The 18,079-nt window shown below is 31.7% G+C and overlaps 1 protein-coding gene across 1 annotated transcript in view; it reads right to left on the bottom strand.

The window, feature by feature from the left end:
• Nucleotides 1-18,079, bottom strand: part of LOC135214159 (potassium/sodium hyperpolarization-activated cyclic nucleotide-gated channel 2-like) — a 471,901-nt gene that overhangs the window by 80,529 nt on the left and 373,293 nt on the right. The window contains exons 4-5 of the mRNA XM_064248234.1: nucleotides 14,974-14,988; nucleotides 8,507-8,644 (exon numbers count right to left, since the gene is read on the bottom strand). Coding sequence (XP_064104304.1) covers nucleotides 8,507-8,644; nucleotides 14,974-14,988 — 153 coding nt within the window. The remainder of the gene's footprint in view (nucleotides 1-8,506; nucleotides 8,645-14,973; nucleotides 14,989-18,079) is intronic.

Below are 18,079 nucleotides of genomic sequence, written 5' to 3'. Positions count from 1 at the left end.
AACCTTAGGTGAGGCTCAGAGCTGGGGAAAACATTTATCTGGAACATAGAATTGACAAAAAGATCCACAACTGAGACACAGAACTGGTAAAACAACCCTAAAGACACAGAGTCGGGGAAACAACATTTATCAGGAACACAGAAATGATAACATAAATCTACGACTGAGGCACAGAACTTAGTAGAAATCAACCCATAAATGAGGCACAAGAGTGATAAAAACAACGCAACACTGAGGCACAGAACTGCTACAACACCTCAACTGGAAACACAAGGAACTAATTAAAAAAAATAAAAACTGGAGAAGGAAATGATAAATAACCCCAAAAAGAAAATGAAATCATAAGATCCCTAAAGTGGTAATCTCTCATCACAGATAACATTACGAGATAAAAGAGGGATAAATCAGGAGAAAGAGAAAAACATGTACTGGAAATCTACTGTCGTCCTACTGTGTCTACTGTGTTTTCAAACTGTAGATTAAAAACGCTACAAGAATGAGAGAAAATGAGAGGAAGAGAAAGAGAGAGAACTGAAACGCATGACAAAGAATATCGTGTTGGTAGCTGCCCAAATCAGGTGTAGTATACAATGCAGGAGCCATGGTTGTCCTATGTTACCATGGAAATCAAAATACAATTCATGGTTGTATGGTCCACTCATTAAACTGAAATCCACCTCCTGTTCGACTCTTAATAACCTCAAATTTAGATCAGAGGGCGAGATGAAGACTCACTCCGCACGGATAAACGACAAGATGGTAAACTATTTTACTCGTCTGAGAGACAACAGGCTCTAAATAGTCAGTATTCCAAGAGAAAACTTTACTGGCAAACGTGCCATCAGCTCCATAACCACATATTAAATGCTCTCATCAGCTCCATAACCACATATTAATACTCTGAGAATGTACTGCATATCGTGTACTTTTCGTGGCATACTGTCGATGGTACTAAAGGATCTATGCAGCGTCCTTTCCTGGGTCACAGCTGCATTTGCCCTTTTCATTTACTGTTCATCCCTTTCCTCCGGCCTCTTTACACTGTGCTGCCCAACTCCTTAAAGTTTTAGCACTGTCTCCTATCCCTAACCTATCAGCCTATTCCTCAATCCTCTGTCATTCGTGTTCAGATGTTCCAAGAACAATAATAATTCGATAATCTATTCAAATTTTATTTTCAATTCCCATTCATAATTTACACCAAGCTTTGTGCAATTTTCAAGAATTGAACTGAACTAGTTAACATGACCTAAAAGGCCCCTGAGTTCAAGTGCCTATCGAAGTAACTGGTCCTATTGTGAGTTTGTATCTGCCAATAATTCTAGGAATTTTTAGTTATCATTTGATATTTACTAATCTAAGGAAAAAAAAGCCAGTTTTTACACAGAGCTTTAGACAATTTCAACAGAATCCGCCGACCTGACATAGCTAGAGCGATACGGAATTTGGGTAAGGAGCTGCAAATACCCCTTGCAAATGCTCGAATTGAAAACATGCAGTCAAACGCGCACTTACGTTAATTTCTATGACTGTTATTCTTTGACGTTGAAATAGTTCTGAGGTTTGGAGCTGATGGCAAAAAGACAAAAGTTTACTTTTCCTCTATAAAAGTTGTTTTGGGGGAAAACTGGAGCTAGTTAGCACAATTCCAACTAAAGTTCAAAGCACTCTTCAAGTTCCATATCGTCCCTGTGAGAGCATTTAACTGTAATTCAAGATTTGCGACCCTGGACTGAAGTTACAAACGGTTTAATCTTCACGAAAATACAAAAGGAATTGAATATTCCAAAATACAGCACCTGCAGCTGTAGACGTTACGAACATACTACACTACAACTACAGAGAGGAACCTTTGGTATGACGAAATTAGAAAAATCCCAAGAGGCATGAATATTAACGCATATAATCGAGAAAGTCTCAAGGCAATACTTACGGGAGCTTAACGGTAACCTATCCAAAAAGACCCTAACCCTGATGCGTCTAGGGTTATGGACAGTGTTTACAAAAACAGAGACGTATAATACACACGATTACACAGTCACAGAGGTAGTAGGTCCCTGCTGACCTTCTAGAAACGTTGCACAGTACAGTAGTATATATATATATTTACAAGTTAGCCATTCCGCAAACAGCAAAATATATATATGAAGCTCTTACCGAGGTTCACAAGAGAGGGCAGACCACATCATCGCCACATAGGTCTAACAGCCATTTGCAAAAGTGACCCTTGATCACAACTTGAGGTTACGGGTGCTTGGCAGGGGAGCTTGGCTTTTTTGTTTTGAGGTTAGCAAAGCGGACCATACATGATCATGACTTAAAGAGAAGAGATGAGACGAGATTAGAGAGAGAGAGAGAGAGAGAGGAGAGAGAGAGAGAGAGAGAATGTGCGTGTGTGACAGAAAACAGACTTGGGAGAAACAACGGCTTGCAAAGCCTGGAATAATAATAAATATTAACAGCATGCACTCACCACCTTACACCAACGTCATACATGATGATTTAGTGAACAAATAACATTTGGTTCCTTTGCCCACCCTACTAGAATGTGAAACAAAAATACAGAAGATATTAGAGAGATGTGACTGAATGAATAAAAAAAATAAAATGAGAAAAACAAGAGGTGACTAAGGAAGAAAATAAGTTATGGGAAAACATAGATGTGAATGAAAAAGAATATAGGTTATGGGTGAAACTTGATGTGAATAAAGTAAAAAAAAAAAAAAATGAAAGGAAAATCAGGGGGTGACTGAATAAGATAAAAATGAATTGCGGAAAAAAGTAGACGTGATCAATAGAAAAAATAATAAAATTGAAAGAAAAAACTATCTGTATCTTAGTTAAAATGATGCTAGACTTTGTACAAGGGGCAAAAAGGTGCTAATAATAATAATTAATAATAATAATATGAGAGAGAGAAAGAGACATTATCAAAATACCTACATACCTGGCAACTGACTTTCCAAAAAGACCTGCCAGCTTAACTTATTTTTTTTATAATATATACAAAATGCAGTGATTTATATATATATAAAAAGAGCAAGAAAACGTTGGAAAAACAAGGGGAAAAAAGTCCTTTCTTGCTGAGTATAAAGAAAAAAGTCCTTTCTTGCTGAGTATAAAGAAAAATGCAATTTGGTATAATTACCACTCTGGAGGAGAGAATAAGTGTGAGCTGAGAAATTACAAAATGAAAAAAAAAGAGGAATAAAGGAGTTGTAATGCACTATGCAGCGAATAGGTGACCGACATCCAGCAGAGAGAATACGTTGGAAAAATATTCATTTTGGAAGTTCCATAGCCAATTTGAATTTTAGTAAACATTCAAGAGGCAAAATAAGAAAAAATTTAGATACAATTTCTGAAGAAACTGACAAGAGACTATTATTATTATATTTGTATATAATTATATACATTGTAAGGCAAACCGGTGGCATTTCAAAATAAATCAATCGAAATAAATAAATAATAGTAATAATTGTAATAACGGTCAAAAGGGGCCACATATGAGTCCTGTTTCACATAAGCACTGAAGAAATATAATATAACAAGTGTGAATTCATACCGAATGTTAAGAAAAGCATGAAGCCAGCAGCGTGAGAGAGTAAAGATACTTTACCCCCCCAGCAATCAATCAATCAATCAATCAAACCAATAACGAAAGTAGTCGTAGTATAAGTAGTAAGGTGAGTTATATAAGTGAATAATAAGTGAATAGTATAAAGAGAGCGAGACAGACCAAAAAAATAATAATGAATGGCAAAAAACAATTTTCAAAGCCAGATACATTTTAAAAAAACAGCCAGCGCTCTTCAAATTCATAGAAAACGATTCATACCTTTAAAGGGGAAGCTCATGTGAAACAAATTCATAGAAAACGATCCATACCTTTAAAGGGGAGGCTCATGTGGAACAAGAATCACATACGTTACAAAGTGTCTACAAATATAACGGATATCAACAAATTGGGCGCGCATACACAATTCCACGGGCTGCTCAGTGAACAAATACAATACAACAGATATAAGCTGCGTTTCCCTGTGCTACGTTCAGAAGCCAAAAGTTACCGAAAGCAAAAAAAATACAGAAAGATGAACGCAAAACAAAAGACGACACACATCATTGCGACTCAGGAAGATCTATCTACCTGCGTGTCTCACAAAATAAAAATAGTCTTCAATAGAGCTACAGAAAATAAAATAGGGAAAACATAACCAGTAACAAACAACAGCCACTGAAAGAGCTGAATTATATACAAGTTGACACTATAGTCACAAAATGACGTTTAATTTTTTTTTATATATTTTCGTTTGAAACAGAAGCCATTCTCGAGAAGCTTTGGGTCCGCTAGAAGCCAAACAGAGAAGGAGAAGAAGAAGAAGAAGAGCCGTGGGTCCGCTAGAAGCCAAACAGAGAAGGAGGAGGAGAAGAAGAGGAGGAAGTAGATGGGAAAAAATGGAGTGGTTCGTTATCGCATGAGGAAACGCAGCTTCGAGGGGGATGAACACAAGACACATAGCTGGTCGTGGAAATGAGTAGAAGCACTATAGCATATTTCATGAAAAATAAAAACTGGTTCTACAGACAAATGGAATAGTAAGTAGTACTTCAAAGATTACAAAGAGGAGAGCACTGAAAATTAGGCCAGAGTTAAGTCATTATTAAGACTGAGAAGAAGTGAGGAGGAGGAGGAGGAGAGAAAAGTGAGGTAAAAGTTGGTGGAGGGGTTGGGGTAGGGGGTGAATAGGTGTGAAGGATAGTCAATTTATTGTCAATGTTTTGGTATAATAGGATAAAGTCTTTATCATATATATATAAATATATCAATGTCTTGAGCTATTTGTAGGATGTTGCCGGAAGGACCAAGGTTCAAAATAAAGGTGTATAATTTATGAACTGTTGAAAGAAAAAAGTTGGAAATAAAAGAAAATAAAAATTTGGAAGTTACCAACAGATATCAGCAAAAACAAGAAAACCAACTGAATAAAACTGAGTCTGATAAGCTTGAGAGAGAGAGAGAGAGAGAGAGAGAGAGAGAGAGAGAGAGAGAGAGAGAGAGAGAGAGATTCATATCACCTCGAAATTTTCATACATCTACCTTACACACACACACACACACACACACACACATTCCTTCGACAATATTAATACACAAACGCACGTTAAAACAATTAATACCCATTTCCTGCTCTTATCAATATTAAAATAGGCCATATATAAATATAATTCCTCTCTCGTATATCATTTTAGTTCCAACATAACTCACAATGACAAACATTTTCCTTTTTCCACACCCAAGAAACATTCATACGTCAAAACAGGAATATGCCGGAGCCTGTATACATATATTCATGTTATACACGCCACATATGCAGTATATATACAGACGTATGATTGTAGTTTATGATTTTAAACGCAAGACACACGCAGACTTTTTTTTAAATCTTAGTGCTAAGCCAAGTGCAAGTGTGCATATAGATATGGATTTAGAAAATGAATTCGTAAGCTGTACAGATATACATACATGCACACAAATCACACATTCACAAATATATATAATATATACACCCATCTAAAGGCACGCGGGCATCCGTTTGAATATGTACAAATATACACCTGTCTCTTATATACGGAAGATGTATAAACACACTAACGGAAAGGAGAGAGAGAGAGAGAGAGAGAGAGAGAGAGAGAGAGAGAGAGAGAGAGAGACAAACAAAAGAGAATTGACTTGGGGTGGCATAATTACCAGGCAATCATAAAAATAATTCGATAAAGTGGGAATAATACCGATAAAATTAAAAGTATTGAAAACTGAATAGAATACTAAACAGGGTCATTTTAACTTATTCACGAAACCAGAATGACAAGGAACTCAATCAAGGACAAGAAAAGAAGCTACTGAAGAAATAATTAGGGGACAAACCAAAAGATGAATTGAAACGAATCATGACTGTTGTGGAGGAACTGGTATCTGACGTATCGAGAGAGAGAGAGAGAGAGAGAGAGAGAGAGAGAGAGAGAGAGAGAGAGAGAGAGAGAGAGAGAGAGAGAGAGACTCTTCACACACACTTCAAGACGTAGGGGTTATGGCAGAATATAGGTTAGTGGGAGGCAAAACAATAGGACAGGGGCGCGTACGCAATCTGAAAAATTAGTGAATGATAACAGTAGGGGGATAACAGTGTTATAGTCCTAATGTTAACAGCAATTGCCTTCGTTAACAAAATAGCCACGAATAACTCTATCAAGTGCTCAATGGAAAACAGACCTTAAGCCTGACTATTTAAAATTAACAGACAAACTGTTTCAGTATCAATATGAAACCATTACGTCTGTAATCTATGAATTAACTATGAACTGTCTTGAGACATTAATATGAAAAAGCAGTTTGTTAATGCTTTCATAAATACTAAGGACATCTACGGGGAATCAGTATTCAATGTTAAATTTGGTTTTAATGCTAAATTTGGTTTTATTACGTTTAAATTGGCTATTACTTTAAGATCTGTTAATTTTGATGTTAAAATTGTGGATTATCACCCATAGGCAAATTTATCAATTACTCTCAAAAGGATAGATAGTAATCTATGAGGCAATGCATAATATCAAAGTGAATATTCAACAGGGTGTAACAAAAATGATCATCAAGGACTCGGGGGGGAAAAAGAAAAAATAAATAAATACTCAAGAACCAAAGAATTTTCTTTTTTTACTGCTAACATCTTTCTGTGCCAATTGTGTTTCTATCAATAATTTCATTAAAGTAGTAATTTCTTTTTAATGCCTTCAGGTGCTAAAGGTTTGTTAATAATAATAATAATAATAATAATAATAATAATAATAATAATAATAATAATAATAATAATAATAATAATAATAATAATAATTTATTTCTTTGGCGACGAAGTGTAGCTAATGGCCGGTCAATGATCACCAGAATATAATTATATATATGAAAAAAACGATCTCAACTCTGATAAATATTTGTATAATTATTATTAAATTATCCTGACATTTCGTGGTCGTATCTTTGTGGTCAAAGCCTTCTCTAGAAAAAAAAAAATGCAGCCTGCCATTCTCTTATTCCACTTAGAAAATTTATTGAGATATGAATTTATTGACATATTTAAATCCATCCGGTTATTTGTCGTAGACTTCAGTAACTGTGAGAGCGAGGAAAAGATTACGAGTAACTACTGGAATGTTAATTAACACGTAGTACAGAAGTCATCATACAAACATATATTATAAATATAAAAATATACTCGACAATCTCTAGGAAGGAGAATACTTTCAAATATACAAACAACTAAACAAAAAGAGGAAGTCAAATACTTACTGAAATCTTCAGTTTGGTTAAAAAAGAGCAAAAAAAAATTTGAAAAAAAATGAGACTAGAGGAATAATAAATACTGACGATACTCAGATACACAAGAGAGTTGGACAGTATACTTCTACGAGGGTTTCAACGCAACAGACTTCTCAAATAGTACATAGATCTCTATTCTTCTCTCAGCTACAAAGGGTGTGACCAACAGGAGTGACAGACAAAATGATAATAAAACTTTGCTGCTGCTGCAAAAAAAAAAAAACATTTCAAATACAAGTTAAGAGGTCTTAAGGGCGGTGGCAAATCTACGTGGTTTGGTCTTTTATTTTTGAGAGTGGTCTCGGGTGGAAATAATCGATAAGAAAGAGAGAGAGAGAGAGAGAATTCGTCTTGTGAAATGAAGGGAAATACCATAATTATTAGGTCATTATTTTTTTAAGTAAATATATATATACGTGTTGAGAGAGTGGACACAGCTTGATCAGATAGGCGCAAGAACGGCAGAGAACTAAAATACAGTACGTTTGGGGGACCATGAGGAGGAGGAGGAGGTGGGTAAGATCAGGTCAGGTCATAACAACGCAAGAAGGCTGGTGATCAGATGGCCTTAGCGCGCATGCGCGGGTGGTAGGGGGTACTGACTGGGATCTAATAAGGGTATACGGGTATGGGTCGGGATGAAGGGTCATTTTTAAAGAAGAAGGGGTTGGGGGTGGGGGGAAGAGCACCAAGGGAAAGGTGTGTTTTGGGTCACTAGAGGTCAATAACTGGGAGGTTAATAATAATGGTTAAGTGTCTTTCTAGAATCCAAATAGAGTAAGTAGTAGTAGTAGTAGTACATCAGGCGTGGGTTATTTCTACGCATTTATCAAAAGGCATAATAATAATAGTAATAATATTGTATATATCCAGCAGACATTACATTAAGTAGCATTGAGTGAAGCTTAAAACCTTAATACTTTGGTATTGTTTCTCTTTATTTTTTTACAAAAACAATTCTAATTTCTTTGTCTTTTTACAGTTGTGTCACTTGGAATCGTGGAGTAGTGTGAGTGTGTGTGTGAGTGAGTGAGTGCCTGAGTGGAGTGAGTGAGTACTGAGTGAGTACTGAGTGAGTAGTGAGTGTCAGGGTGAGAGAAGAGAATAAAGAGGGGTAACACTGACGCTGCTTACATAGACCTCCTCCCATTGCGACACGTATCGCACGAGACGGGAGAGGCGGAGCAGGCGCACCAGAGACAACAGCTTCGCCAGGCGCAGGATCCTCAGCGCCCGCCCCGCGTGCAGGATCTGGAAACTCTCGCTGAAGTCCTGTCCCAGGGAGAAAGGAGAGGAGAAAGGGGGGAGACGCCCCCGATTAGATGAATTCACGTCGGTGCTCGATAAAGTGGGCGTTCAAGGGCTTCATCTTTCTTTCTTTTTTTTTTTTTTTTTTCTTTTTAATGGCCCTTTGAAGATGAACTTAGCCTAGGCTCTTGTCATTTTTAAATCTTCGCTGGATTGGAAGCTAGGCCTATACTGATGTTTATGTGACTGAAAAGTAGGCCTATACTGATATATACTAGTATTTATTAACTTAAAATTAGATCTATACAGATATTCATATGACTGAAAACTAGACCTGTACCAGATATTTATATGACAGAACAACTAGACCTGTACAGATGTTTATGTGACTGAAAACTAGGCCTATACTGTAAATATTATTTATATGACTGAAAACTAGGGATTAATGTTTATATATTTGTATGACTGAAAAGTAGACCTATGCAGATATTTATATATCTATATGACTGAAAATTAGACCTATACTGATGTCTTATATGACTGAAAACTAGACTTACACAGTTATTTATATGAATCAATCTCTGTTTTTTAACGTCTTTGATCATCAATCTATCGATCAATCTGTTTTTAAAGTCTCTGATCACTTATATGCCAATGAAAATGTATTTTCTTAAACTTTGATTGGACTGAAAAACCTATAGGCCTATAAGGACGTTTCTACCAGTTATTTTTAGCGTCCTTAGCCACGTATAAATAAATAAAGATGTACTTGAAAGCTGAACATTACATTTTATAACTCAAAGTTGCCCTTTGGTAATGATCTAGCCCCAGGTAATACGAATCTTGACTGGACTGAACTGGACCAATACAGATGTTGCTATCAATCAATCGCTATATTTAGCGTCCTTGGTCACTTATTATATGAATAAAATTGATTAGAAAGCTGATCAAGACTCATTCAACACTAAATTCTTACTTTAACAGAGAATTACCATTTGCAACTTGATATGTAACACAAGACTTACCATACCACTCTGTTAGACTAAAGCATTTTTTTGTATTTTTCTTAACCACCTCACTGACTCCAGTACATCCCTGCTCGTGTGAATTTGTATCAGTTCCCGTCTACTGAATTATGCATTGCATCGATGTTGCAGGCAAAAAATGCAATTGCTTCTGATAATGATAATTTTAACAAACATTTAAACACATCAATATGCATTTGCAAATATAGCCAAAGGCAATTCTCTCCGATTATATTCATTTTTATACACTGAATAATACAATACGCGAAAATGCAAAGGATACCTGTTTTATATATAAATAAATATATAATTTCTCCTTAATTATCAGAGTAGAGATGCACTGGAGACTAACAACGGTGAGACGAAGATAATCTTAGAATTATGTTAAAAGGTACAATTACTTCCCTTCCCCAAAAGACAACAGCAGCAAACATAATTAGGCAGAATAGAATGAGGGCCAAAACCGTCCATTCGAAGCTCACGAGACAAAACAGATCATGCTTAGGGCGTGCACGGGCTCGGGATATTTACCGGTTGAACTATCTTTTTCATTTTTCTATTTCTATATTGTTTTTCTTTTTAGTTCATCAACGAATGATTCATAGAGTTTATTCTAAAATTTCTTCAGATTTTACTCATGTTTTTTTTTTCAATTTTTTTTAGTTCATCAACGAATGGTTCCTAGAGTTTATTTTAAAATTTCTTCGAATTTTGTATATTTAATTTTGTTTTTTTTAGTTCATTAACGAATGATTCCTAGTTTATCTTATTTTTTCTGGTTTTTCATTTTTTTTATGTTAAATTATTTTAGTTCATCAACAAATGATTCCTAGTTTATCTTATTTTTTTTCAGATTTTTCATTTTTTTTATATTAAATTATTTTAGTTCATCAACAAATGATTCCTAGTTTATCTTATTTTTTTTCAGATTTTTCATCTTTTTTATATTTAATTTTCTTAGTTCATCAACGAATGATTCCTACTTTATCTTATTCTTTTTGACTTTTGAACTTTTTTTATATTCAAGTTTTTTATTTCATCAAAGAATGATTGCTAGAGTTTACTTTATTGTTTTTATTTTTCATTTTTTATTTAAGTTTTTTTTTAGTTCGTCAACGCATGATTCAGATTTTATATTTTTTATATTAAGTTTTTTATTCCATCACCGAGTGAATCCTAGACTTTATTTTATAGTTTTTTTTTCTTCTGCTTTTGTGTTTTGAATTTTGATCAAGTTGATTTTATATATATGTATTTTTAACTTTTTTTTATTTAGTATTTCTTTATTTTTTTTAAATATACGAACGAAGATAAAAGAAAAATAATTGAATTAACATTCGCGATTAACAGAACATGAATAATTTTTTTTTATAAATGACTGAATTGTAATTCATTACGGATTTGTAAACGGATAAGAATTATCACTTCTTTTAACATCTATTTTCTTATTTCCTTAATTCTAAGTGATTTTTAGTTCATTAACGAATGATTAAGGAGAAACAGAACGAAGATTTAAGCTATTGTTTATTTCACCAATTTTTTTTTACTTCTTTGTTTATTTTTAGTGATATCGATTCCAAAAATGATTGTAAAATTGTAAAGAAAAAAAATCTGATAAAAGTTTAGGATTTAATCTATATATCAATCTAATAATTATTCTCACAAAAAACTATTATTCTAAAAATGATGTATTTGACTCCTCATCAAATATGTGTGGAAGCAAATAATCGAATATTATATATATATATATATATATATATATATATATATATATATATATATATATATATATATATATATATATATATATATATATATATATTATATATTCAAGTACTTAACGTAAACCATTTAACTTTTGTTACGGTATTATTTTTACAATACACGATTGATTTCCTCTCATTAAAACCATGACAGTTTTGAAAAGCATTTGAACTTATAACTGTTTTCATTACATTAAGACAAAAGATAGTCTTAGCATTTCCGATATTTTGTTTTCAATGACCAAACATACTTTGAAGGTAAACATTCAATTAGAATTTAACTTGTAATCAATTAGACAACCTTTGATCTATATTATTTTTTCTGATAAATGTTATTTTCCGTCATAATTCCCGATAATAAAGAATAAACTGATGGTATTATATTTTGACAATTCTCAGTTTTTACAAGTTAATTCTATCAGTTTCGCGTGATATACTTTTTCAATAATTTTCGATCACGTTTAAATATATATATATACATATATATATATATATATATATATATAGTATATATATATATATATATATAATATATATATATATATATATATATATATATATATATATATATATATATATATATATATATCTGTCTTCAAATATTAATCTTTCCAATTTTGAAAGACACTTTTCGATAATTTTCGATCACGTCTTTAAAAATATAAATATAAAATCTCTCTTTATATATATTTAAATATTAACTTTTCCAATTTTGAACGACATATTTCAATCATTTTCGATATCTTTTAAAATATAGATATAAAATCTATCTTCATATCTCTTCAAATATTAACCTTTCCAATTTTGAACGATACTTTTCAATAAATTTGGATCAAAATTAAAAGACCTACTTTATATCACAGCTCAAAAATAATTCATCCAAATATCAAATAAGTCTTTCTTGAAAAAATAACAATGAAAAGATGAAAATTATTGTAAAAAAAGGGATTTTTCTTCATGTTTTCGAAGATATACTGATCCTGGATTACGCAAATCCTTGGCTTGTGATCTGTACCAAAGGATATTAAATGGATGAACCGGATAATCATGTCAATATACTTTCAGAATTATTATATAAATAAATGCATGCAGAAGTGAATGAGTGTATGTATGTAATTATCATAATCGAATATTGTATATATATATATATATATATATATATATATATATATATATATATATATATATATATATATATCATCTATATATATATATATATATATATATATTATTTTATTATATAGTATATATACTTCATTTATATATATATATATCATTTATATATATATATATATATATATATATATATATATATATATAATATATACATACATGTATATATACACACACACACACACGCGGTTGTAATCATACACAAATTCACACAATGGCAACTGACATCTTTGCTGTGATCTCCAACGTAAGATAAAAAAAAAAATCATGCAGTGTGTATATCATCATTCATTTCCGAACAGTGAATAAGACTTGTGGGCGAAAAAACTATCATTTCGCCACGACCATAATGCAACTTGCAAAATGCGCATGCGTCCATGACGCGGATCATATACCGTCATGCAAACCTTGAATAAAAATGTCGATTCAGTTATTCATGCTTTGCATTCACCATTATTCATTATCATCATCATCGCCTGCTTCGCTGTCTTTCATTTTTGCGAATCGATGCTGGGAAAATACTGTTCAATTATATATACTTTTTATATTCGTCTCAGATCAAGATAAATTTTTTTATGCTTTTTATAATTTTGTGAAAATACTTTTCATTTATCATATATTTTATTACAATAATTTTCATTTAACATGCATTTTTTATAATTCGTTCAGATAAATTCAAGATTATTTTTTTAATCGTTCGAAAATATTTTTCAATTATTTTATAATTTATTCCTTTCAGATAAAGACAGTTATTTTTATACTTTTTATGATTTTGGGTAAATATTCTTAATTATCACATACTTTTTATAATTCGCTCCGATAAATACTTGCTTATCTCTTTATTTTGCGAAATATTTTTCAATTATTATAAATTTCTCACAATTATTTCAGAAAATACAAATTTATTTTAAATCCTTTTCTAACATTGTAGCCTCGTAAAGGATACGAGATGGAAGTAAATATATTTAAAAAAATATTCCAGAACTATGCTCTACTCTAATACTCTCTATAAAATGAGTTTAAATATATTCTTTTAGAAATTTGAAATCTAGCAGAATTTAAGATAAATAAGCCATAATATTTTAAAATATAGGAATAATAATAATGTAAACGCTCTTACCTGAAGTGTTTCTAAATAATATTACAATTTCTAAAAATATAAAAAAATATAGTTTTTATGGCAAACTGATGTTTATTTGAGTTGCCGTGAATTAAATTATATATTATATATGCCAGTATCATGCTAAAATGCAAAACGGTCTTGCTAAATAGAAATGAAACGAGGTTGAGGTTATATGCAAATTTGATCATCAGATTAAAAAAAATGTTTTTTTTTCTTTAGTTTTTTTAGGTTTTTTTGAACTGGATGAATTTTGACTGATTTTTAAGTAACTTTTTTTTCCTTTTTTTGATATGAATAAATTCTTCATGGTGGCTATTTCTATCGTCATGCTACGCTTGCAACAGCCCAGAAGGGAAACCTATTCCTAAGAACATGCCAAGAATAGATTCCTAAGGACAGACTAAGGCACTGGCAACCATTCCTAAGAATCCGTAAGTAGTACTGTTACTATCAGTATTCTTAAGAATGTGACCTAGGTCGAGGGCGAGCACTCTTAACGAATATTGAATATTCTTAAGAATGTGGCCTAAATCGAGGGAAGCATTCTTAAAGAACATTGAGCATTCTTAAGAATGTGACCCAACCATTCTGAAGAATATTGAGTATTCCCAAGAACGTGACCTAAATCGAGGGCAAGCATTCTTAGAGAATATTGAGTATTCTTAAGAATGGTGCCTACTTCGAGGGCGAGCACTCCTAAAGAATATCGAGCATTCTTAAGAATGTGACCTAGGTCGAGGGCGCGCACTCTTAACGAATACTGAGTATTCTTAAGAACGTCACATACGTCGAGGGCAAAGCATTCTGAAAGAATACTGAGTATTCTTAAGAACGTGACCCAACCATTCTTAAGGATATTGAGTATTCTCAAGAATGTCACCTAAGTCGATGGCAAGCATTCTTAAGAACGTAAAAAAATAGTAAATATATGTATATATGAATGTACTGGAAAATAATCTTAAGAACAGGCAAGGAAAGCAGTAAAACACTCACCAGAACAGACTGAAACACATTCTTAAGAATAGAGGCCAGTGAGTAATCTTGCTAAAATATACATATATAGAGAAAAAAAACTATTCTTATAGTGGAAAAATGGTCGGACATGCTTCTCGCACAAAAATAACAAAGACTAAGAATAAATGGACTAAGAATTTAAATAAAAAATGCACAACAGCAAATTAGCAAACAACGTTCAAATTCCCCTCTAAAACTGTAGATGCCTCTAACGGGCGGAACAACAAGGAGAAACAAGAAGAAGAGGAGGTCTACCTCTTTGTCACGGTACTGTTGGGGGAAAAAGAGAAGAACAACATAGTTGGGAGATGAGAGAGAAACAAAAATGAACAGCATTCTAATATTTTTTTTTGCTTAGTTCCTAAAAAAAAGATAAACAGCATTCTAATATTTTTCTTATTTTCTATAAAGAAAAATAATAACATTCTAGATTTTTATGCTTATTTCATAAAAACATTCTAATATTTTTTTTTATCCTAAATTATAAAAAAGGGTTCCTTATTGTATAAAAGCCTATGGGATATTATAATTTTTTTTTTGCATATTTCTTCGTGACTATTAAACAAAAATCAATTTCAGAAGATAATATGAATTACATTTCTTGGTGATTCGTGAAAAAAAAAATTTAAGAAGATATGAATTACATTTCTTCTTGACTAATAAAAATACATAAATTACAGAAGATAACATGAATTATATTTCTTCGTGACAAAATAAAAAAAGACAGCAGATAATATGAATTACATTTAGAAATGAATCTGGAATTATAATTAGAAATGATTTGATACCTCAAGTAACAAACAAATAAGAGCAGATAATGTGAATTACATTTAGAAATGAGGAGAGAATTACATTTAAGAATGAGATATTGGGGTCTTCCACAAGACCAGGAGTAGGACAGAACGTCATGAATGGATTACATTGTAATTATAATAATTAGGTGATGGAAAATGGAATTACAAATAAAGATAAAAAGAACAGCTGAATATGAATTAAATCTCAATGTGGCGACGAGGACGAATAATGATAAAATCTTAGAAATGGGATATTAAACAAAACAAAATAATGATTGATGATTTCATTTTTGGAAATGAAACATAAAAAAATAAATAATGACTGATGAATATTTGTGAATAATACTTTAACAATTATGCACTGAAGGATGAATTTTATGAATAACAGTTAGGACAAATATACTTAGGGATCATATTTCAGAGCAACATTTTGAAAAAGTTAAAAAAAATAAATTTTGAGAAAAAAACATACACAACAGGTGACGAATTATGAATTTTGAATTTAATGACACTGAGAAAATCATGAAAAAAAACTTTGGACACAGACATTGGGAAATGTTATTTTTATTTTTATTTTATGCAGAATATAAAATGTTTTAATTTGGTAGTTAGAAATTATACGATAACATAGGTAATGAGAGAGAAAATCTGAGTTGAATAGATAAATCCATTACAGAAGGAAGATTTTTAAAAATTATAAGTGCACAAGAGAGAATTATGATTTATGGGTAATAACAGAATTTTTTCTTTATCAATTCAATTACAGAAGGAAGATACTAAAGAAATTATAAGTACACGAGACAGACTTATAATTTATGAGTAAATGACAGATATTTCTGAATATTTTGCCTGAATTATATATAACGACGGAATTTTCTGAATTACAAGTGCACAGCACTATTTATTTTTTTTATATATATAAATTACAAGTTAAAAAGGGGAGACTTTCCCGAATTGTAAGTCGAAAAGGTGAGACTTTTCAAAGCGCACAAACTACAAGTATCGATAAACATTGAAATAAGTACATAGGAATGAATACTTAGATAAGACTTTAACGTTGATAAGTGAATACTTGAATAAAACTCTTAATGTTGCTAATGGCTCAGCTAAAACAAACTTGGCGCTGTGACTAAAACAATTTGAATATCATAAGTCAATAATAAAATGATAACTTTTGGTAAATACAGAATGTTGAATCAAATAACCTATTGGGAAAAGAATGACCGAGCTGACGAGTCTATATAATAAAAACTATAATGACAAATCCAGGTACTTCGTACGAATAGACCTCAGTTCAATTATTCCCTATAAATATAATTACAAATTCAATTAGTACTTTACGACGGGATATTGATTTCGCTAATCAGTGGCGAATGGATTTTTTAAATGCAATCAGTATCTTCGTTTAACATTTTGAATTAAACCAATCAAATATTTATTCACGGAAAAAAACACTGTTATTTCAATTCTGTGAATTATGAAGGGAAAATAAATGAGTTTATTTTAGATTTTAAGTTGTTAATCTTAACAAACATAATAATAGAATAATATATAAAATAATATTGAGAGAAACCTATGGGGAAATAGTTTAAAAAAAATTAAGAAGGGGGTGATTTAATACCTTAGGTATCAAGACAGCACATTGAAGAATAAATAAATGTATTGTAATTTATGTAATTTATGTAACAGCAGGTTACAAGTATAAACTGGAATGGTAAGTTTTTTCCAGTAGAAGTTCAGGTGATCATATTCCTAATGTCAATTCCATAAATAGTAATGAAACTTCCCTGACATCAATTCAAATACAAATTTTCTTAAATGAATATCAAATAACAATAAACTCATACCCCCTCCTTCATTACTCTATCACCATTCCGGCGACTGGGTTTATTCTGCTTGATATGAATATAATGGTGGTATACGGTGGTTAAGCTTTCAACGAAATATTTATTCGCCTTTCGAATAATTTTTTGGTATATTTGAAAAAAAAAAAAAATAGTAGGGTCTGGCAACCTAGTCATGAAGAAAAATTTGATATCAAGATAATGCTTAAGAAAAAAATCAAGAACGGATATATATATGAAAAACACAAACTTCAATTTGAAAGTACTGACTGGGTCCAATTTTTTGAAAGGAGGACTAAAAATATATTTAATATTTAACCAAAACTAAAAAGCCCTCTAAGATCTAACACCTCGACACTGAAATAAAATCACGATGGTACTGAATCCTATAGATAAAACTATTTTCTCCCTAAGACCTTCATAACTGCATTTTTTTTTTCTAAAGTAAAATGGCAAATAGTCTGTTGATTTTATCACAACTATTCGATTCCAGAAGTGAAATTCGATACCTAAATGATATGGAATTGGCATCAGGGTAGCATCTCGGGTCCTTGTACTCAGAGACGTATTGATTGATAAGATAACCTTTCTTTTGTCAACTCAGGAAGTAGGGGTTTAGTTAAGTGTACCACGAATAAGTTACGTTGTTCTTGTATTTCATGGGGTAGTCGTGATAACCTTGTAACTCGCAAAAATGTAATGATTTTTAGTCATGTTTTCCTG

The sequence above is a fragment of the Macrobrachium nipponense genome, chromosome 19 (genome assembly GCF_015104395.2).
Source record: "Macrobrachium nipponense isolate FS-2020 chromosome 19, ASM1510439v2, whole genome shotgun sequence".
In the NCBI taxonomy this organism is placed as follows: Eukaryota; Metazoa; Arthropoda; class Malacostraca; order Decapoda; family Palaemonidae; genus Macrobrachium; species Macrobrachium nipponense.
This window is presented reverse-complemented; position numbering and strand designations above follow the sequence as displayed.